General features: G+C 40.1%; 1 protein-coding gene across 10 annotated transcripts; it reads left to right on the plus strand.

Moving 5' to 3' along the window:
- The first annotated feature begins 147 nt into the window (after positions 1–147).
- LOC122864139 lies at positions 148–22193 on the plus strand. Of its 10 annotated transcripts, none has more exons than XM_044171278.1 (8): positions 148–551; positions 2515–2725; positions 2873–3866; positions 4764–4904; positions 5950–6061; positions 12764–12835; positions 17253–17320; positions 22049–22193. In XM_044171278.1, the coding sequence occupies exons 1-8, from the start codon at positions 286–288 to the stop codon at positions 22057–22059; spliced, it is 1875 nt and encodes a 624-aa protein (XP_044027213.1). In that variant the 5' UTR covers positions 148–285; the 3' UTR covers positions 22060–22193. The 10 variants fall into 10 exon arrangements, 9 of the variants coding, with proteins under 9 accessions (XP_044027213.1, XP_044027209.1, XP_044027215.1 ...); XM_044171274.1 differs by having other exon boundaries at positions 158–551; positions 17253–17381; XM_044171275.1 differs by having other exon boundaries at positions 160–551; positions 12767–12835; positions 17253–17381.
- Positions 22194–22214: the final 21 nt, after the last annotated feature.

Consider the following 22214-nt stretch of genomic DNA (forward strand, 5'->3'; position numbering starts at 1 on the left):
GTGGGCATGTACAGTCCAGCATGTTGGCATGCGATACATATGTAGGCTAGGCCTAGGCTACACGGGATGCCCATTCATTCACTAGAATGACATGAAATAACTGGAGGGATAAACTCGGATTTACAATGTTTGAAACAGTGAAATGGTCTAATCTACCGCTGAATCATCATTCTCGAATTTAATCCGGTTGCTATGACAGCCTGCCAAGATCACGCCGTAGTGTTTCCTTTCAAAAGATCTGGTTCAAAATAAGCAATTGAACGCTGTAACAAGTCTAACAAGGACATGCGTGTGAGCAACAGAGAGAAAATGATGCTACCAGAAGATCCTTGGATGCCATTAACTCCAAAACAGTTCATGAGTGCATTTGCGCCTTTTCCGCGCTCCACCTGGATTCATACACACGTGCCGAATGACAACTTTGATCGTGTTTGCAAAAACATCTGGAGAAGAGCAAAGGAGGCCAAGGATGAGCTTGGCAGAGGTCAAAGTTCCCCTCAGAGGCAGCAGAATAACTACTGCACGGTTCCAGACAACAAAACAAGTCACCGGTAAGGCCGAGGAACCATTAATGTCCATTATAGGCCACACAAAAAACACAGAAGGAGGCCTACAGTACTTTAATGTAGGCATTAGTCAGTCACGGACAATTACATTACTTAACTTTCATCTGATGTAATGTATTAATGAATGTGTCTCAAAATGGGTCTATGAAAGTAACTTTATAGTCAACTGACTGAAAAAAAGTTTTTTTATAGCCTTTACAATACAGCATGTCTAATATATGCTATGAATGTGCAGGCTTATACAGTCTGCCTAAATAATGCTCATGCAGCTGCATCACTTTGTTCTTAGTGTGGTAACATATCATGTAATTTTCCTTTCCAGGAATGTGGTAGACTAGCTACTCAATACAACTGATTATGGAAGCTAGTTCATACTCTAATATCAAAAAGTAGAAAACAGAGACTTTGTCATTGGTATATTATCCCATGTTTTCATTGTATTCCTAGGAATACAGTGTAGTGTGTCTGTGTACATTAGGAAAAATTAAAATAGTCCAATGATTGTGGATAAAGCCCCCTTTATTAAGAGTTTATAAGTAGTAAAACATGGATTTATTAATGTTTGTATGTATTATTGCTTTATAGATCCGATATAAGCCATTAATAAGAAAACATTTTGAGTTTCAAGGCTGTGAAAAAATCCCTTTGGCTGGTGTTTATCCTCTGTATTTTGTAGTAATGCAGTTATACATACTGGTAATCCATTAATAAATGCTCAATACGTTCTCATTTTTCCAATAATCCATCATGTCTGCAGTCATAAGTGGTACTAAGTCATTAATATAGTAAGTAAGTATTAACTTTAGTAAATAACTTTATTATTATAGCACCTTTCAAGAGCAGAGACTTCACAGTGCTTCACAAGAGAAGTAAGGCAACCAAAATGCAGACGTAAAACACCATACAATGGAAATAAACAGAAAAATGACACAAAGGCAAGTCTAAAGGAATGGGTCTTGAGCTGCTTTTTAAAGGTGTCCACATTGTCAACAGATAAGTCAGAAGGGAAAGAGCTCCTATTTCTAACCCAGATCTCAACATTGAAGTGTAGATCAGGTGGGCTGCTGTGCAGTCATAGACCCACTGTATAATGTTAATGTACACCATCTGCTCACCGGCCGCCCGGAGCTTCCATGACGTCTCCGTTATCATAAGTGTCCCAGGTCTCACCGGACCGTCTGTTCCGCATCAGGGCTCGACAGTCGACAGGCTGGTGACTAAAGAGTAGCCTCATTAAAAAGTCATGTTTTGAAGCGGGTGCCGCACCACACATACAGGATGGAGATACAGACCCAATGATTCATACTCTTTGAGGCAAAATGTTGGGTTCGACTAAAAGTCCAGGCAAATTTGGTAATGAAATGATGGTGACTACAGTATACAGTATCAACTGGTTAACCTATTAGGTATTTACCAGTTAGGTTAGAATGATATGTACTACCAACAAATGTTTAATTTTACCAAGTGGTGTACTATTCAATTCAGTTAAATTCAAATGGGCTTTATTGGCATGGGAAACAGACATTTACATTGCCAAAGCAAGTGTGAAATAAAAACAATGTACATAAACAGAGGTATTGTGATTTTGCACAATAATACACTATTGTATCCTAAAATATTGTGTAAAAAGCAGAAAAACTCTCCCAGTGCCTCCAATTAAACCTGTTTCAAGTATGTTCATGATACAAGTGACCTTTTCTTTATACTATGTGATCACCACAGAGATTATATTCTAAAATAAATGTCACCTGCTTCTAAAACTCCTAAAAAAGCCTGACTATATTGGAGATGTGACACCGCTATCAGACATTTCACTTTCTTTATGAAACAAACGTTGCATGAGCAAGTTAACCTTGTAGTCAGTTTTGATGTGATGGTCTGTTACGTATACAAGATTTGTTAACCCTGCCACACTCCCACACATGTCTTTTTCTCCCTCCCTGTCCAGGGCTGAGGAGCAGCAGAAAGAAAAAGATGATTTGGGTCTGAGCACACAGAATGAGGAGGACAAGCAACAATACCACACCGACTTCACCCTTCCTTGCCCTTATCTCTTGGGCCGCAGGCATCCCCATGTTGCCAGGCCTGCACGGGAAGCGAGCCCTGCGATGGAAGGAGAGATGAAACAAAATGAGGAGGCAAAGGGGAAAAGAAATTTGGTGAGCATGATGACTTTGGAGGCTAAAGTTGTTTTCTGTGTTGGTTTACTGTAGTCTAGTTTTAACCTCTGCTTTTAAAGCCAAAAATAACCTGCTAATTAAGTGATAGCAATATTTTCTGGTGTTAACAATTCACTGTCCTGTCAGGAGAAAGATGCGGAAGATAAACAAAGGAGTGTTGAAAGTTCCCTTAAGAAGATTTGGGTCCCCCAGTCCAGCAGCAGAAGAGAGACACAGAGCTCTGCACCTCAACCTCAACCTCTGGCGACAGATCCCGTCTGCTCTGCCACTGAGGACCACACCCCACACCTGCAGGATGAGGAAGAGTCTCCTCTTCCTTCTACACTACCTAGGGATACATGTGAAAGTGAGGATGAGCATGATATAAGAAGCAGTTCTGACAGCAATTCTAGTGATGATGACGATGTTGTAACTCTACCTGGTGTGCGAACTTGCGCCACTGATAGCAGCAATGATGACTCAGCAAGTGACAACAATGACTGCAGCGAAGAGGAAAATGAAATTCCACACTCATGTGTTGAATTAAGCTCTGACGGCGAGCAGGATTCCCCAACTTCTAGCACAGAGAAGGACTTTCCTCCACTATCTACTATCAAGGCTGGCATTCTACCATGTCCCACGGAGCCTCCAGCCTCAGGGAAGATGCATGGTCAGTGGGAGATTCCCCTTTCATTCCACCCACATGACATCCCCACTGTCACTTTGGCGAGTGGCGTGACTGCCCATGCACAGGCTCCTGTCCAAGGCAAAGCAGAAGCACCTCAGGCAAACTTGAAAAGCAGTGCACCATCAGCAGACCCAATGCAGCAGGAGGCTTATGACCTACTGGCTGATTTCCCGGCTCTCCAACCCCCAAAGAAACCTTTAGCATTGGGTGTATTGTGTGATGGGAATCCCAAGACCAAAAAGACAGAAGGGAAAAGAGGGCTTACTCACTCACCAAACCGCCGCCAAGAGAGTAGGGCTTCCCATCAGAGGAGGATGGAAAATGTGCCCCACAAGGTCTCCTCCATCTGTGCAGGAGATCAGAAATCTGTGCTGGACCTTCAAATATTTGGCTCAATCAGCCAACGCATCAGCTGTGAGGAACTGAAGGCCAGCAACCAGCTGCCTCCTAGAGGTAATAAATCTGCTGTGTGTCTCTGCCTAGCTGTGCTCTTTGTATGCCTCTCCTTCTATCAGCTGGTAATAATCTGGTTGTCATTAATATAATTTTATGCAATTCTTAATACCTTCTAGAGCTACAAATGCACAAATTCACACAAACATCCCTGTTCGAGAATCTATTTTTGATGTTAATGACACCATACTCGGCTAATTAAAGGCAGGAGAGAGGTAGCAGCACCTGTCCCAGGCAGAAACGCTGGCTCTCGGAAGTTGCTGAGTGCAAATTTTGTCCAGCTCACAAAAGTTTTACCCTTTCCCCTCAGCCATTTTAAAAACTCATTTAATGAACCCCTTTTGTTCCTGCCACATAGCAGACGGCTTAGCTTGACTTCTTTGTTTACTTTTCTGAACTTGAGACCAACTTCTTGATCCGAAGTTGTGCCAAAGCCAAAACAGAACAACCTTATCAATCAGGGGGCAGTGCTCTGTGCCACTTGTAATCCCTCACAAGTCCACCCGCCCACCCACATACAAACGCATGCATACATGCAAACATTGCGTCTGTCAGGTGCTCTGCTTCTTAACAGGTGCACGACTGTAGCTGAATGCAGCTTTGCTCTGCTCAATAAATGTGCATATGTGATACATACTGCAGGCACTCCTCCAGCAGTTTGCAGTCAGTGCTGATATGATATAATTTACCCTCTGATAGCATAGCCTTGTTGATTCAATAACACTTTGTTGATCACCTGAGGGGGGACTGCTGAAAATTCCTTTGCAGCGGATAAGAACACAATTCTATTAAGCTTACCCTCTGAATCACACTTAACATGACACAGGGCAGACAAGACAGTGTGCATGTGAAATGGGTATAGTGCTAATCCTTGCCCCCTCACTGTGCATATTGCAGTTGCGGGTACAGATGGCGTGGGTGTTAATGCCAGGTCCTGGGCTAGTGCTGCCAAGGCGGGCATGAAGCAAGCAGCTGCCCCTCAGGAGAAAGCCAGACCTTGTACCTTTCAGCAGATAGTTACCATTAACAGAGCCAAAGGTAAGTTTATACCTTGGCATCTTTTTCCAGTGTGTGTGTGTGTGTGTGTGTGTGTGTGTGTGTGTGTGTGTGTGTGTGTGTGTGTGTGTGTGTGTGTTGGGGGTTGTGTGTGCAGGGGATAGGTATAATGGTTCATGGTGGGCCACATAAAGAATTCATCATGATCATCGCCGGTTGAGCGCAGTTATTTTGCAACACTAACTAAGCTGATGGCTACAGCATGTCCTCGTGCCCTTTATGCATTGTGCTCCAAAGATTCTGTGCGTAGCATTTTTAAACATCAATATATCATTGTCAAATTAAGTGTGATATTTTGGTATATTTACCAGATGCAAATGAGGCTGGGTTTGAGATGACTGGTCTCTATATCAGACCAGTGGTATTGTTACTGTTTGTGACATTAATTAATCTGTTTATCAGGCTCAACACTGAACACTGACAGATCTCTGGCACAGTTTGAGGAGGTCTGATATTGATATAAATAATAAAGGGACTTTTTAACAACACAGACAGGTAATCTAGTCAGTTTTAAAGCAGAGATCCAACAGAAATGTATTGAAGAGGTTATACTGTATATTATCACATCATATTTTCCATAAATCCTCCTGATTTTCGTCGCAAATAAGATGTTGCAAGTCAAATATGGCTTTACTGAGTAGTTCCCACACCCACATTCTATTTGTGACTGCAAAATGTTCAAACTTTGCTTTTAAACCTTCTCAATCCCAGTGTTGGAGTGAAAATCTGATAACTACTTACCCTCAATGGCAGACTATAGGACTTAATTTAAATGTCATTGTGTATCATCAGAGTAATAATCCCAATAATAAAGAGTGTATCTTTTTTTAAATGAACATGTGGCCAATTAGAGATTAATCTGGGAATTCACTTGGACAGGGTCAGCAGTCAGATTTTTCCAAACTAGTAACTACTGTAAAGGACTGTATTAAAGCAGGTACCCCCCCCCCCAAAATGCTTCCGTCGTTGTTTCTCATGGCTTTATCCTTTTCTTTCTGTAAATCATTCTTTTTTTTCCCTTTCACAGCCAGGTATTCTGCTGCTCAGAACTTCGCTAACAAAGCGACTCCTTCCAATCAGGCAGCCAGTCCACCAGTGACTGCTATGTGTCAAGGCCCTCGACCCCGCAACCCAAACCGGTTTGTTAGACCTGGTTACCCTCCCACCCACCTGGTGAATATATTATTGAGATTTAAACTGATTAACAAATACACACTTGAATCTTTAAGTCGATGTGTGCAGCATTACATTGCATTTTTACCTCTTGTATATTCTATGCATGTATTTAATTTGATAATGCCTACATCTGAATAGTCATAATGGCTAAATCTATCTGATTACCAAGTGAAATGGTTTGCTGATTATGCATACTGTCATGTGGGTGCAGGAGAGTGGCAACATGGGAAGGTAGGCAGGTTCAGGTCACAGAAGCTCAAAAGCAAAAAGGAGGCACAGGGAGACATACTGGGACACATACAGTCCTCAGAGTTCAGATCTTAACACAGGAATTAAAGGGGGGATTTGCTTTTCCAGTAGACTGTAACTTTGCAATGTCCCACACCATCACAGCACTTCTTCTCCTGTATTATTGCTTAGTTACACACCACTCACAGCTGATCAGAGGCTCACTGGAATATCTGTCAAACCCAGCTGTCAGTCCAACAAAGCTGCAGTCACTCCACAGCTCTCCCTTTCCATTTTTACTGTAACTGAACCATAGGGACACCACAGAAAAAGACTTATCACACTTTTGTAGTGTTAAAATATATAATAAAATGTTGTTGCTGTACTGGCTGGTACATACAGTATATTCACCAAGTATATTTTATTATAGATATTTTCCACATCTTCATTGCTTCCACAGAGGTATTTGTTAGTTTGTCTGTGACCAATATATCTGAAAAACTAGTGGTTGGATTGGCATGAGATTCGGTGTGTTCGTGCTCCCACCCATTGATTTATGCGAGCATGGGACCTGTCCTCTAAGCCAAACTGTGCGTGTGTGAAATACCTGTGAATGTGAGTGTGACTGACAAAGTAACAACAAACTGTAATGAATGCAGTTTTTGTTCTTAAGTGAAGTAAACCATTCATTTGGAACATTAATTTAGGTAAGTGCTGGCTGGGTATCAGTTTAGGGTTCATTATCAAATATTAAATTAAAACAAATGAGTCCATACACTTAATATTTTTGCTTAGTAGAAAAATGATGGTTCTGATTACTTTGTAACAAACATAATATGTTTAATAATAAGTTTAACAAGGCAAAGTGGTACTTACAGACATGTATTTAGAGTGCACATATCAGGGAGATACTGACACATTAGAGTACCCCTCAGCCAATCACAATGAGCAGTCGGAACAGTGATAAAATTGTATTTTTCTGACATGTACTCAGTCAAGCCTGAAGACCACTTAAACTCTTGACATTTAATTTCTGATGCTGGGAAAACATCTTAAAATGCAGTCTATTAAAACAGCCTGTAACTTAGCAGCTAGGTGTAAACATGTAATTACAAGTAACAAGAATACTGCCAGATCCATCTACATATGACTGAGCACTGCAAAGTGTTGTATGAGCAATGCAAATTTGTGATAATGTACGCTATTGCAATTAAGGTTTTACTTCTGCGTCATTCAACAATGATGAGTCTCACATAGCATTAACTGTATCCAGCTTGTTGCTGGGAGATATAAAATGGGTATGGGGCTCAATAATCTCTAAAATCGGGCACATATTGAAATGCCAAACATTAAAGGAATAGTTAGACATTTTGAGGAACATATTTATTTGTTTTCTTGCTAAGAGTCAGATTGCTACTGCTCGTATGTCTGTATGCTCAACATGTAGCTATAACCAGCAGATGTTTAGCTTAGCTTAGCATATAGACTGGTAACAGGGAGAAACAGCTAACCTGGCTTTGTTGTAAGGTAAAAAAAAAAAATAATAAAAAAACGAGATATGTTCATTCATGAGCTTCAGAGCTGCTGGTAGGCAGATTCTTTTTTTTTTTTTACCTTTGGACAGTCTTTATGCTAAGCTAAGCTAACCATCTACTGGCTCTAGATAAACGTTGAGCGTGCAGACATGAGAGTGGTTTCAACTTTCTCATCTAACTTGCAAGCAAGAAAGTGAATAAGCATTTTTCAGACCTATTCTTTTAAGGACTACCTTATAGGGGTCTCTTACTAACCATCCAGAAACCTTGAAAAGACAACTGGTTGCTGAATGAAGCAAAGTTTGCATAGGTAGTTTGGAAGAGGAAGTGGAGTATTTTGAAAATTCATTCACCACCACTCTGTCTCTGGTTTCCCAATATTACTGTGAACACACAGCACACATGTTTATTAGAGAGAGCTTTGGAAGTTTAACCCTGACAGTGTTTTCTGGAAAAAGTACTCTAATGGCCAATGATAAAAAACTGGTCTTTCAGTGTACTTTCCGGCTGTTCTTAAGCTTTATTTGGGTTTGTGTTTTCATTCAGAGGGGAGTTTGCAGTGGCAGGTATGCAGAATATTTTCTTCTCTCCATGTAAAAACAGAACATCATATTTTTACATCTCCATCTTTTCCTCTTTCTCAATCTCTCCTTGTTTTGCCCTTTCCGTCTATGACCTATTTAAATTTGGGTTGCACTTTATTTTACCATGTGCAGTGGTGACAGTGACAGCAAGGCTTACTGCACTCTGAGGTTTGGCCCTTTGGCCTCAGCACTTCCAATCCAGCAGGATAATTACTGAAGCTGCAATGCACATTCCCCTTGGGTGGAAGTGGCAATGTGGGGGTCTCTTGGTGTCAGCTGAGAAATGAGATGCAAGGAGGCAAGCCTGAGTAAGAGAAAGAGAGAGAGAAAGAGAGCAAGGGAGAGGGAGATAGAGAGAGATTGTAAAGTGCATGATGGTGATGGAGAGAGACATTATAAAAGTTTTATTTTTGGCAGCAAAACAGCTGATGCAGAGATGCAAGTACATGTTTATAGAGAGTGTGAAAAAGTTATGAGAACTATTTCAGACACTGATACATTTTAAAATCTCTGGCTCACATGCACCTACCTACCTGTTCTTGTTCTAACGCTGACCATAACCTAAATATTCTGTTATTAAAGTTTTAAAGGAAAACAGAGAAAGAAAGAAAACATCAGATAAGGAGAAGCTAAATAGCTTTTTATCAAGCATAGGAGTATAGAGGAGAATGTGCTGTGAATGGTTGATGGTTTAAAAACACCAAGGCCACTCAGGTAGAACCAAGGTGTACAGTATATGCCCACATTCTGAATTCTGAGTGCTTTATTCTCCCAGCCTTTTACTCAGCAACCCCAACCATTGTTTAGCATCGATTTAAACATCTTTTGTCTCAGTAATCAAATCCAAGATATTAGATACTGCCTCTAAGAGAGACCAATTAAGTGAAGCCCTTTTTATTGTGTTGGGGAGTTGGCATACCTAGGCTGGCAGTTGGGTGCCACAGCATCCAAACTAAAAAACAGAGCAACAAATTGACAATTAAAAAATGTTCCACTCTTGGCAGACGGAGAAAAAGAAGTGAGCAGCCAAATTGTTTGGTTTAGCAGCCTTATTGATGGTCTGTTGCAAATGTGGGATTGTCAGAAACAAGGCACGTTTGAAGGGATGTGAGAGGAGGAGGGTTGGTGGAAATGTGGCTTGTGCATTTGCGCCTGTGTGCCCTTCAGCTTGTATAAGTGTGTGAGAGGCAGAGACATAGGCCAAAGTTTTCCCTCTTGCATTCTTCTCTCTTCTCAGAACTAATAAGCCTGTCTCCGAGCTGTTGCTAGGCTACACAGGTCTGTTGTTATTCTCTGGCAGGTGGCCTTTTGCTTCTTCAAGTCTGTGTGTGTGTGTGTGTGTGTGTGTGTGTGTGTGTGTGTGTGTGTGTGTGTGTGTGCATGATTTCACGTGGGCGTGTGTGTATATTTGATATCAGTGTGTGATTGAGCCAGAGAAACGGAAAAAGAGACGGAAACGCAAAGTGTGAAAAAAAAGATTAAGAAATATGATCAGAGCTTAAGCACGAAGATGTCAGGGCTACTTCTTAATCAAATTGTCTTGCATTTTTGCTTTTGACCACATAAAAGATGCTTCTTATTTTGTTTTGTGTGTGTTTGCATAATCGACATGTTCATGCAGGAGATGCGTTTGTGCACACCTTAGCTTTAGTGTTCCTTTAGCAGCGTGTCCGTTTGATCACGAATGTGTGGAATCTGCGCATGTGAACGTATATCTGAGAAAATCTTTAAAGTAAGGAGGCTGAAAAATCTTGCAACTAGGCAACAAAATAAGGTTATGTGTGTTGTGACATCTGCTCTAAAGGAAAATACTTCAAAGTCCCTAAAGAATATGGGACGGTTGTCCCTCCTGTGACTGTTTTCATGGGAGTGGAAAGAGAGCTAAGAGATCCATGGATTGGTTTTGAGGTGGGCAAGAGAGACACAGACATGGTTATGGGCCCAATCATTGTGTTTGTTCATAATCAGGAAATCTGCTCCCAGCCTCGATTTTTTTCCTGCCCCGATGTTAACCCCTCAGTCCCTGGGAGAAGATACCTGAGACCTCTCTGAGCTTCACATAAAATATTTCTAAGGTCAAAAAAAACAACTTAGAAACAAACTAGAAGCCGGTGCAACAGTTAAGGATACAATAAGTAAGATTTTCACTGCACCAAAGCACAAGTGACCATAATATACTTGTGGGGATTTGTTGAGCATTACTAATGACGCAAAGATAACTTGCCAAGTGTTGAGGTTTTTGGCTTTCAGAGCTCACTCTTCAGTCCACACTCTGTTTTGGATCAAACCCCCTGCCCACGCTTTGGCATTTCCAAATGCTCAAAGATGGAGGACTATGAGTGAGCGCCTGGCGTCACAAGACAGTTTACTCTCCAGCCGAAATGCAAATGACAAAGCAGCATTATTATTTTTATAATTGCACTTCTTTGCATCATGATAAATTACCTCTTCCCTGGAATTGTCAGTTGGATCTCTGTTCTAATTAGCTAATTTGCTCATCTCTGAGGTGGAAATATGACTTTATGATTAATATAATGTACAGCCCATCAGAACATATAATAAACCATGATTAATTACAATTATTATTTAAAAATAATAATTAAACTTTACCATTTTTTCTAATGATAATGGTGTGTTAATACATACCGTACATTAAGCAGGGTAATGAGTCTGAAGAAATTGTTTCCTGCCACGCAAACTACTGGTTTATTTTTCATTTTTTAAATGAACAAAGTTCTGGTAGTCATGGACATGACTAATCCCTGTAGTTTATGGTACTGCTTATATAAACCAGATCATTCCTGTAGGGACATAAAAATTGGTCCTTGCTGTGATTGGTCATGTGTAAAATGGTAATGGTTCCTCTTAGTTTTTATAATGGTTCTTCAAATATCTGATATGGCACACAGGTTACATTATACTGCCTTGCCTCTCTGCGCTCAAAGGGTCTCCGCAGTAAGTTAAAATTATTAAAGCTGCTATCTGTAGAATTTGTACATGATTATAGTATCTTTTAAATTATTCTGATAGCGTATTTTTTGTTTGTAAAAAAAAAAAAAAGTTGGAGTTACCAAACTCAGAAATGTCAAATCCTACACATAGGGGCTTTAACAACTATAAAGAGATATTTGTTGCTATATTAAAGTCGAACTGAAATTTGAATTCCTGTCACTTTTGATCATCTGTTGACTGACATCTGAAAGCCGGTATTGCTTGGAAAGGCTCTGTCAACTTCCGTGATGCACACCTGACTGGAGTACGTTGTAGTCCTGTGAAACCTACATACGCTGATACAGGACAGGTTTTTCCTCTTTTTCAACGTCCACGTAACGTTGGTTATGTACTGTTTAAAGGATTTGAACTGTCTGTCCCCTTGGGAGGACCCATCATCCTGTTAATTTTTTATTTCACTTGACTAGCAAACTAGGCCGACTAGATTCCAATCAGAAAGTGGAAGCTTAGTTAGCCTAACTTGCTAATGGTAGCGCTGATTTGCAGTAGACATTACTTTTCACTCATGTTATTTCAACACCTGTGAGTTGTCTAGCTCCTATACACAAATTATACAAAGGGGTCCAGACATGGTGATGGCAAATGATCAGACCGTCAAAACTCACAGTAACAGGTGGTCCTGTGACCTCATTCTGTAGGTTACACAGAGATACCAGTCATGGAGTAGAGAGTTTACAAATCACATATGGTTCAAAGCAACAGTGAATAATGTTTAACAATAAACATATAGGATATATATACTGATTTCTAAGCAAAAATGCATTTTTAATTCAGTTCAGCTTTAATATGGTTCCATACAAGAAATGGCACTTTTTAATAACAGCAAGAGTGTCGAGTAGTGCACCATACTGTCGTGACAAGACAACTTTATAGAACTTTTCAGCACCATTGACATTTCTGTGATATTGCAGTGTAGGTGTTTTGTTACCTTTCTTTCTGGAAACTCTCCAAAGCAATTTGTCCAAATTGTTTTCCTGAAAATATTGCTGCATTTGTGCTCCAGTTCCATTGTACGTCTGAAATATTACACACAGACAGTTCACTGAACTCATCTCTTTACTTATTCATTCGGTTTGCCAAGGCAAAGCTGCCCAACCTGGTGAGACTGTTTATCTGCGAAGTAATACCTCAGACCTACATTGACACTTTCTTGGCTTTAAAACTAGTTACACATTGATTCTGTCTTTGTCATCCTCAGGCATATTCTTTATCTGTCTTTTTCTCCACCTTTCTCTCTCTCTCTCCATCCTTCAATCACTTGTATATATTCTTCTAATCACTTGTTTAATCTCCTCTCTTCCTCAAGCAGTATGGAGCCCAGGCACATCGAGCCAACTGTCCTCCAGGATTCAGATATCCTCGCTTTCCTCTCCAACAGGTGAGGCCGCTAACAATCTCATTTTCTCCTGTCCCTGAAGTTTGGAGCCAGTTCTAATCTGCGTTGCTGAATTTACGTCCAACTGTAATTTACGTGGGAGTCTGTGCATGCACGCCGCAGCTGCGACTCAGTTCTCCATTGATTCTTATTTTATATCATGAAACTGTCAGCTTGTATTACATATAAAAGTGCTGCCATTGTGCAATAAATATTCCTCAATAGAGATTAAACAATCTTCTGAGAGAATGATGCCAAATATAAGTCACATTAGATGGCATATGCTGCACACATGTGACTCAGATGTGAGGGTGTGTGCGTGTCTCTACATGTATTAATGTGTGAGTATGTGCATGTACACTTGTACATTGTTTTTTGCGTGTGTGTGTACGTGTGTGTATTCGTGTGTAAAAACTCGCCTCACACTATATAATTGAATACGGGGAAAAAAGGGTTTTATTTGTCCGGGTGTCACTCCTGATGGATGCTCCTCATAAGACAAGCACAATCAGGGATCATTCCTCATCTTTCCTCCCACTCCTTACCCTTCATCTCCATCATATTTTATTCCCTTAGCCCAACACTTACTCCCCCCCCCTTTTCTTTGTTGGCACTGGCAGCTAGTGGTGTCACAGTGAATTTCATGCTGTCACATGTTGTGTCTGTTCTGTCCTAGTTGAGAAGGAAGCAGGCTGTCTTTAATAATAAGTCCAATGACCATCACAAGGTGATGCAAAATGGCAGAGCTTTAGAACAGATGGCTTTCCGCTTTGCTCCACCCTCATATATACATATTTTTTTTTACTTTTAAGACTATACATTCTGTATGGGGAGGATCAGTGAAGAGGTTCTTGAAGGCAGCATTATTGTTTTTTTTTTTTTTTTGTGGTTTGGTAATTGCTTGTGCACGTTTCCTCCATCATTTGAGTGTCACGTTTTGGATGTAAGCCGTTTTTGGGTGCTGCCACGAGCTTTCCGAGTGGAACATGTCTCATGCTGTGTACACATCTTCACACATTGTTAGACTAGGCTGTTCTAGGCTCTTCTCCATGCTTTTTTGGTGGTTCTGTCCAATTCTGTCAAGCAAAGAGCTCAGCTGCTCTATTCCAAAATAGCGGAGCAAATTGTGTAGACATAATGTGTACTGTTACAGGGGCACAGTATTGAAAATGAAAATGAAAAAATAAGTTCATATTGTATAAGTAACACCGTGTCTACATTGGCCCATCAGCAGTACAGCAATGGCTTCATATCTTCGACAGCTTCTACACTGGATGCATTCAGTGTTCTGCTGTGCATTGGAAGTGTATCTGGAAGTGCTCACAGCTATACAAAAAAAAAGGAAATACTTATGCGCGCAAGTCTAAAGAAAATAGACTTTTGGTAGCAGTTACGTGCATAAAGTGTGAAAGCTGTGTGAGCTGTTACATGGCCGGTATAAACAGCTGTATTGATGTAAAAGGAAATGTATCTGTTCTTTCAGATATGTGTGAGGCGCACGATGAGAAAAGCGTCTGGTGTGTACAGCCTGTGAAAGAAACGGCCATGCAAACTTCTCCAACATTTGGCAAACAAAAGCTAAAAGCTAAATACATAAGTTTAAAGGGTCCACTCACCCAAATTACAAAAACACACAGTGTATTTATCCATTTGTGAGATTTCTGGTGAATGTAAATCTGTGTATTATGCTCATAGGAACTAACTGGAAAAAAGAAAACTTTCCATAGAAAGGTCTGTGGATTATCCAGAGTAACAGATGCATTGTTTTTGGAAAGACATGTTGCCATTCAATGATTTAAAAGTCATTTTTACGATGCTGTGAGGATGACAATCAAAATTACCTTTTTGGCAATTCACCTCTATTGTATTGGGGTGTTTGTTTGTTTTTTTCATAAAAGGCAAAAAACACCAAGATGAAACACAGTATTCACCATGTCTCCAGCTGTAGACGGCTGTGATCAGACTGGGGTGCTCATCGCCCATCTATATCCATATTACATCTATAGATATAACACTTCCCACTCCATTGTTAGCTGTGACAGTAAAGGTAAAAAATGCATCCTGTGTGATCACAGCCATCCTGATTTTGCCACTGTTACTCGTACTTTCCAGTTGTTGGCTTATTAGCAACCAAAAGGACAAAGACGACACTCATTTTGTGTCTTTATTGATGCGTTTCTGTCATTTAAAATAAAGCCATTTATTCACAGCAAAAACCTCACCATTTTTATTTTTATTAATGTGTGTGAGTACAAAACGTATTTTCCGCAGAGCACAGCGTGTGTATGAGTGTATCTGCATGTAGCCTCCACCATCAAAGCCACTGCATGCTGATTGTTCTCTAAATTATGACTCTATCCTAAAAAATGTGCCCTAGCCATGGTCATTTATATTCATAATTTGTAATTACTGTGAGTTAAAAGCTGATCCACAGTGGGTTGTTTCTATATTCGCGCTAAGTGTTGCCTGTGTCTGTATGTGTCTGCTTGTGATGCATCATACAGCTGATAAGTGGGTATAAAACTTAGAAAGAACTCCAACACTGGCCTCATTCACCTTGTGTGGTGAGCGGCAGTTGCCGGAGGGGCCGATTTCTCAGTTAACTTCAAACAGATAGCCTAATAGCTGCTCAAAAGACACATGCGCTTCACGCTGTCTTCTTTTTTCCTCTCCTCTCTTCTTAGTGAGGCAGAAATATGAGTTGATGAAACCCATTATTAATATTTAACAAAGCTCTTTAAACTTACATGGCATCATTGCCTAGTTGAATCAAAAGAGAGGGAGAGGAACAACAGAGAAGTAAATAAGGAAAAGAGCAGATCCTTTTGGAGAGACTTTCAGTTTTGTGGCTGCAAGACGCTAAACTCAGGAATACATGGTTGGATTTTTGGCTGCTATACTCATCTACACTTGGAATAATGATGCTGTTAATTTGCCATAAATAAGGGCTACGTATGGGATAGCAACACTCAGGTACTCCATGGATCACACGGCCCCTGTCATGTCATCACTTAGTAGGAGAGAGAGTGACAGTTTTCCTCCACATGTCTTGACATACTAAATGAGTAAACATGCATCCCATGGTGCATGGAGGTGCACGGAGCACAGCAAAACTCAGCATATAGCTCACAGTCATGTGGAACGCCTCCACCCACCTCTTCACACGAAAGAGAGTGATGAGGTAGATGAGAAAAAACATGTAGGCGAGGAGGAAGAGAAGGGGGTGGGATGCATAATAGATTATTCCAAAACAGTCTCTTTCTTTATCTGATGCTCTGATTTGGTTTATCTTAAGCAGAGTGTTACTGGAGTCTGCATGATAAAAAGTTGGGTTCAAGCACCAACGCTTGGCTTGTTTAGATCGTGTTATCAATCGTTTCATTTGCTTCATTCTTCTTCTCTCATATCTGTTCTTCTTCGTCACCAAAACAGCTTGAATGCCAACGATTTCTAATGGCCTTACCTCACTGCCTATTTAGCCCAGTTCTAAAAACGTAATACCACAGCATACAGTTCCAAAAACATTGTGAAGCCTATTTCTTTGTGAATTTGGTGACATTTCGGAGCTTAGTAGTGATATTTTCCCATCTCCCAGAGTTCACCTGTGGGGCTAGTGGCAGTTACAAAATGACATATTTTGTCATTTAATCTGGAGGATTTGTTGGGCTAATACTGTCAAAATCATCTTTGTAGATAAGGTCAGATGATGTCCACACTAAAGTTGTGTTTTCTCCAACAAAGTTTCTGATGCCAGTTGGGATTGTTGACAGTGAAGACAACATTAAGGAAATCTGAGGAACGTAATCTTCTGCTTCGCAGAGACACACATTGGCAAAGCCATTTCCACTGTAAACCTTCTGCAAACCAAACTTAGCCACGTGGGTTGTTGATGCTCATTCCAACTCTTTTCTTTCCTCTAAGCAAACCCAAAATGTAAAGCACATCACTTCCAGAGGATTTTTATTTACAACAAATGTAAAAGGCTTTTCAACTTTCATAAACTGGGTATAGGTGAATCACTTAAAGTACACAGATCAATCAAAAAAAGAAAGCAAAAGTACTTGTTTTTACATGAAATGGATTACTACTTAAAGATGAAGGAGAAAGAAATAGGCTGGGAGGCAAATGTCCAATTGTGTTCTTATAGAAGGTTAGTTTTTTCGTAGCATTATTTGCAGCAGCCGGATGTTTCATGAAAAATTTACTTTAGGAATCAATTCTGTTTTCTATCATGAAGTGAAGCTCTTTTCAGCTGCATCAAAGGCAGAGAACAAAAAGTGTCTTTGAAATGAAATAGTTCAACCGTTTTCAATCCCTCTTAAATTTCGCAGTGCTTTTCATCAACAGTCTCTTTGTGCCCCTCTATTTTCTCCGAATTTCAAATGCCATTCTCTCTCTGTCTCCTTTTGTGTGCCTCCAGTGAGCATGTGGGATGGAGGCTGACGGCAGCAGGAGTTGATAACCGGAACTCCACAACAAACAGTGAGGGTGACTATCAGTGTCAAACTGCCGCAACCCGATCTGTGTCAGACACAAGGCAGGGTGAGAGGTGAGGGCTGCAGCATTTAATGGTTCAGCAGTGCCATTTTGGGAACACAGGGGAAAGAAAGAAAATGAAAAGAAGGACATGGCTTTTTACAGCCATTAGACCCTTCCTTTTCAGTCTTCATGCTCTTCTCTCTTTTCCGCCACCTTTCTTACGTGCTGCTTACCTCGTGTGACCCGCCTTTACATCTGCCTCACACCTTCTTCCTCCTGTCTTTTCCCTCAACAGCATGTGCACGTTTGTGTCTCTGCATTTTTGCGTTTGTGGCTTGTGTATTTTTAGCCTGATATAACCGACAAATGCATCATTGAAAGACAGCATGCAAGTCGAATATTATTCCTACATATTTAAGTTTGCTAACAGCAATGTTCATGCAGGAGGCTTGGTTTATCAGTGGTTCCTCTTCATCGACCCTACTCGTCATGTTCCAAATATGTTATAAGTGGATTATATACTAGATGTTATTTAACACTATAATCTAATAGGGGATATTTTTACAGTATATATAATTTATTTTGAAATATCTTTTCATACCATTGGATATAGGTTGCTTTGCTGAAGTTTGCATTTGTGCTATACCACTTGGAGTGACAGAAGCTGGACATTTCAACCATTTATCCTCAACTGTTTATTCATTACTTTAAGCTAACGTGAATTGTTTATCCATTACTCTTAGCTATTTCAATTGTTCATCCATTACTTTTAGCTAACTTGAACTGTTCATTCTTTGCTTTTAACTATTTCAACTGTGTATCCATTACTTTTAACTCAGTATTTCCAACATTTATCCATTACCTTTAGCTAAATATCTCAAAAATGTTTATCCAAAAATAGAGTCCTGAAACTCCTGAACATTTTCTTAATATATATATATAGTTTAGTTGAGTTAATAAGGTGAGATTTCCATGTAGGCCTACCCCTGCTTCTGATGCCTGTATTTGTTGGATAGAGTTGGGTTTTGGCAAGAGCGCTTGTGAAAAACAGTGTGGGATTTTTGTCTGTGAGGAAGTGAGAACAAGAAAGAGAGGGATTTTATTATTTTTTTGTTGTTGACCATCAAAGTGATGGCATAAAAGGCATATCACTGCCAGGCCAATATTTTCCTGTCATTCAAATAGCATCCAAATGTTATCCTCACCTTGATATTTTAGATTTGAATTTCATCGACGTGAGCGAAGACACAAACATGCACACAGCAGCGCACAGCGATGCAAGCACACAGAGTGACGTGGACGCATACACACTCAGTGACCTAAGCGCGCGCACACACACACACACACACAAACACATGCATACAGAGATATACTGTACATATTTATGAGATCTCTCTGTCACACACGAAAATGCACGTGCCTATACTCACACACCAGCCATCCCCTCATAAGCATGCACACCTGGCTAATCACTCCTACAGGCACGCGTGCACAAGTGCATGAAGCACCTACACTACAGTGCAAACTGAGATCAGTGAGGACAATGAATCAGTAATCCAGCATCTTGTGATTGCTCCCAGATTTCTTCCCTTTGCCCTCTAGTGTCTTAAATATTTAGACTCTTTGACATCAAATGCATACATGAATGTCAATGAGGCAGATCTCAGTCCCCTAATCGCGCACACACATATACACACACGCACAGAAAAGAAAAGCAGCAGGATGCAGTCAGAAGCAACTCATCTCAGAAACCAAAGATGGGAGCAGAGCCCTTTGTAGTTTATGGCTTGGTTATTGTACAGTCGAGCTCCATTTTTGGACCGCTTGATTCAAGATAGGTAGAAGATTGCTTGTGGACACTGTGCAGGCCGCGAGTGATCTTCTGATTGCTACTTCAGGAAAATTGTCTCTCTTGTCTTTGACACACAGAGGCGAAAAAGCCAGTTTGAAGCATCCTTTTTATGGTGATGACTTATTCTCCTTGAAAGTGAAACCAGTAACCACCAATAAGGCAGCCTGAACGCAGGCCTCTGAAGCGCCTGTCTATCAAGGATCTCATCTGAGACGAAGCCACTGCTCCTTTACACCTTGGAATGTAACATCTGCCTCCATTTATTGCCTAGTAGCCATGTCTTAAGGCTCCAAAACAAATATCTTTATCTGCTGATGCTTCTAATGTTTAATCCTTGTAGCATAAGCAAGACTCACAAATTAGATCATTTCAAAATGGCACAATATCCACATATTCTGACCCCATCCCTCCAAAGAATAGAATTCCAGTCTTTGGACACACAAAAATATTTCCAACAAAACAGCCATGATAAATGAGCAAATACAAATGAGGCTAAACTGGGAAATAACAAATGTAAATACTGGTGCTCAGGGGGGCTGAGATGAGGCTCGGAAGAAGCTGCCTCTGAATGATATTTAGGGAGGTGGCTGAAAGCCAGGCGTTTTTGTGTTGTGTTTAACTTTCTGGTGGAAAATCAATTTGCTGTTTGCCAAAGCATTTAAGCACTGAGTACTTTCTATGTTTCCATGGAGCTCTTGTGGTTATTAAATGTGTCTGTTATTTGCAGTGAAATATTTGAATCTCCCTAATAATTTAGGTCAAATATACACACCCTACAACTCATGAATACATTGATGCCTTTCAAGAGGCAGTGTGAATGGCTCTAGGATGTGTTGCTTTTTTACCCACACTTTTTTTTTTTTTTACAAACTACTGGGTTTGAATGTGGCTTTTGTATCCAAAATCACGTATTCTATCTCAAGTGCGTTTCTATAGCGCCTCTAACCATGTGCATTCCCAGAGTGACACACCATGTAATCAAACCTGTAGAAAATAGCAGCTGCAAAAGTAAAGATTATATTAAGTCAAACAGAAAATACCACCTTCCAAGCCCTCTCAAAGTTGACTGGGATTCTCAAGACATCTCCAGGAACTCCAGACAGTCAGCTCTTTTATCTGGGTCTGTGGGAGATGTAGAGTTTAAATCAAGCAGTGAGGAGTCACCCTTGTAAAACATTGAGTAGTGCACTTTAGGAAACCAGTCCCTTTAAAAAGACGTGCCCAGGATAGACATGCTACATCAAATTACACTGCTCCCTGCACACTGACTTGATAAAATTGTTTGTTTGAGCCTAGAGCATTTCATTGTTTATTTCATTGTTTGTGCTACTCAGAGTTAAGCTCTGTGCTGGGGATACAACACTGGAGCCTGTGCCTAGCAAAGCCAGCCTCCTGCTTTGACGCAATTACTTTTTTAAATTCCTGTCCAAAAGATTTGTGTGCAAATATCAACACGTTGGAAGCAGCGCGGCTTTAACGCTGAACACCATGTGTGCCATTCCTTAACTTGTATTTGTGTCAGGATGTCTTAGAAATGTGTGTAGGGTGTCAAGATCTATTTGCAATAATGTCACCACATCTAGTATATGTAGTTAAATTGTGCTTGCTGATTTAAAAATCTTGTCAAATGTAGAATGAAAAAAAGAATACGATCTCACTTACTTCCTGACAAACATATTATCTGAAATAATAATAATAAACATTAAGCAGCACTGAATAAAGTTTCCAGCCTCTGAACTCTGACATTCAGCATCTGTGGGTTGAAGTATATCAAGCCAATTATTACTTATTAACAAACCATTACTGTCTGCAGGTCAGAGGAAATGATCAGAGTTAAAACAAAGACCCTTGAAGAAATCCAGGCTATAATTGATTTTAGTTAAGATTAATTAATTTTACTCATTTTATTTATAGAAAACTTAAATTTTCAAAAAATAAATTGTAACAACTGCTGACTGTGATTTTTTGACTGTGGCTTTTGATACAGTGAGTTGTAATGCTTTTGTACTTCAAGCTGTCTTCACTCTTTTATCGTGCTGCTTGCCACTGAGGGTTAAGAGTGGTCAACTCAGAAGTCTGCTGGCAGTGAGGCCAGGTCTGTACTGAGTGTAAAGCCTGCTCAGTTGGTAGAGCAACAGGGACCCCATAAACAAGAGCACCATGCCTTTCTCTGTCTTGATGATTTCTGATTGAGTCAAACTTTGAAATGATCCTTTAGTGCGTTATGTCCTACTGCAACACTATTATTAAAGAGGAAACATATAAGAAAAAAGGTCATGTCAAATCAAATCATGAGTTTCACGAGTCTCGTGTCATCAATCTGTATTAGACCTACAGCATATAAGCATGTGGGAAATTACATGTGTACCATGATATGGAAAATGAAAACATAGCAAAAATGGCATTTCAGCCAGAAGAGATTAATATATTCGGCGAACGAAGGTGAGAGGGGAAGACAATAATGAGAGAACCTGGCAGCTCAATTGCACCAATCAAATGCTTAGTTAATTTCTTTTGTGTAATATTTCTTTTATTTTCTAATTTAATCAGAATCAGAAATTTCTAGAAATTTCGACATCATTTCTCATTTTACATCAAACGTCACTTAACAGTGAGCATCAGTGGTCAGGATGCTTTTGAGAAACAGGGCCCAGGCCAGTTAAATGACATCAAATAAGGCGGTAGCTACTGTATATTTATGTGTTCAGTCTCCTGTGGCCACCTGGTCAATGTGGAATGTAATGATCCTTAAAGTTTACTCGAAATTCCAAAAGACAAAGGAGAGGGGCTATTTACTTATGAAGATCACACTCTATATCTGTGTGTGTAAAAGAGATTACACTGAATTTCATGTGCGCTCAAATCTCTCTCTTTCTGTTTTTCAGGCCAGAGGTAACCCATCTAAACAGCCACGTGTGACGACAGCCAGTGTGACGCAGTGATTGTGTTTCTACTGAAGATGTTGCTGGACAATATTAAACTTCACTAGCCTCTGTTATTTCCCCCCTAATAAACATTTGCTTTAATTAACTTTTATGAGTAATATATTGC

Source organism: Siniperca chuatsi, linkage group LG17, assembly GCF_020085105.1.
Source record: "Siniperca chuatsi isolate FFG_IHB_CAS linkage group LG17, ASM2008510v1, whole genome shotgun sequence".
In the NCBI taxonomy this organism is placed as follows: domain Eukaryota; kingdom Metazoa; phylum Chordata; class Actinopteri; order Centrarchiformes; family Sinipercidae; genus Siniperca; species Siniperca chuatsi.

What these genes read in the sequence shown, in the direction of transcription:
- LOC122864139 (XM_044171274.1), top strand. Translation starts at nt 286, where the DNA reads ATGCGTGTGAGCAACAGAGAGAAAATGATGCTACCAGAAGATCCTTGG. An exon ending in CAAAGGGGAAAAGAAATTTG is followed by an intron (nt 2,726 to 2,872) that starts GTGAGCATGATG and finishes CTGTCCTGTCAG; the next exon opens with GAGAAAGATGCGGAAGATAA. An exon ending in CTCGCTTTCCTCTCCAACAG is followed by an intron (nt 12,836 to 17,252) that starts GTGAGGCCGCTA and finishes GTGTGCCTCCAG; the next exon opens with TGAGCATGTGGGATGGAGGC.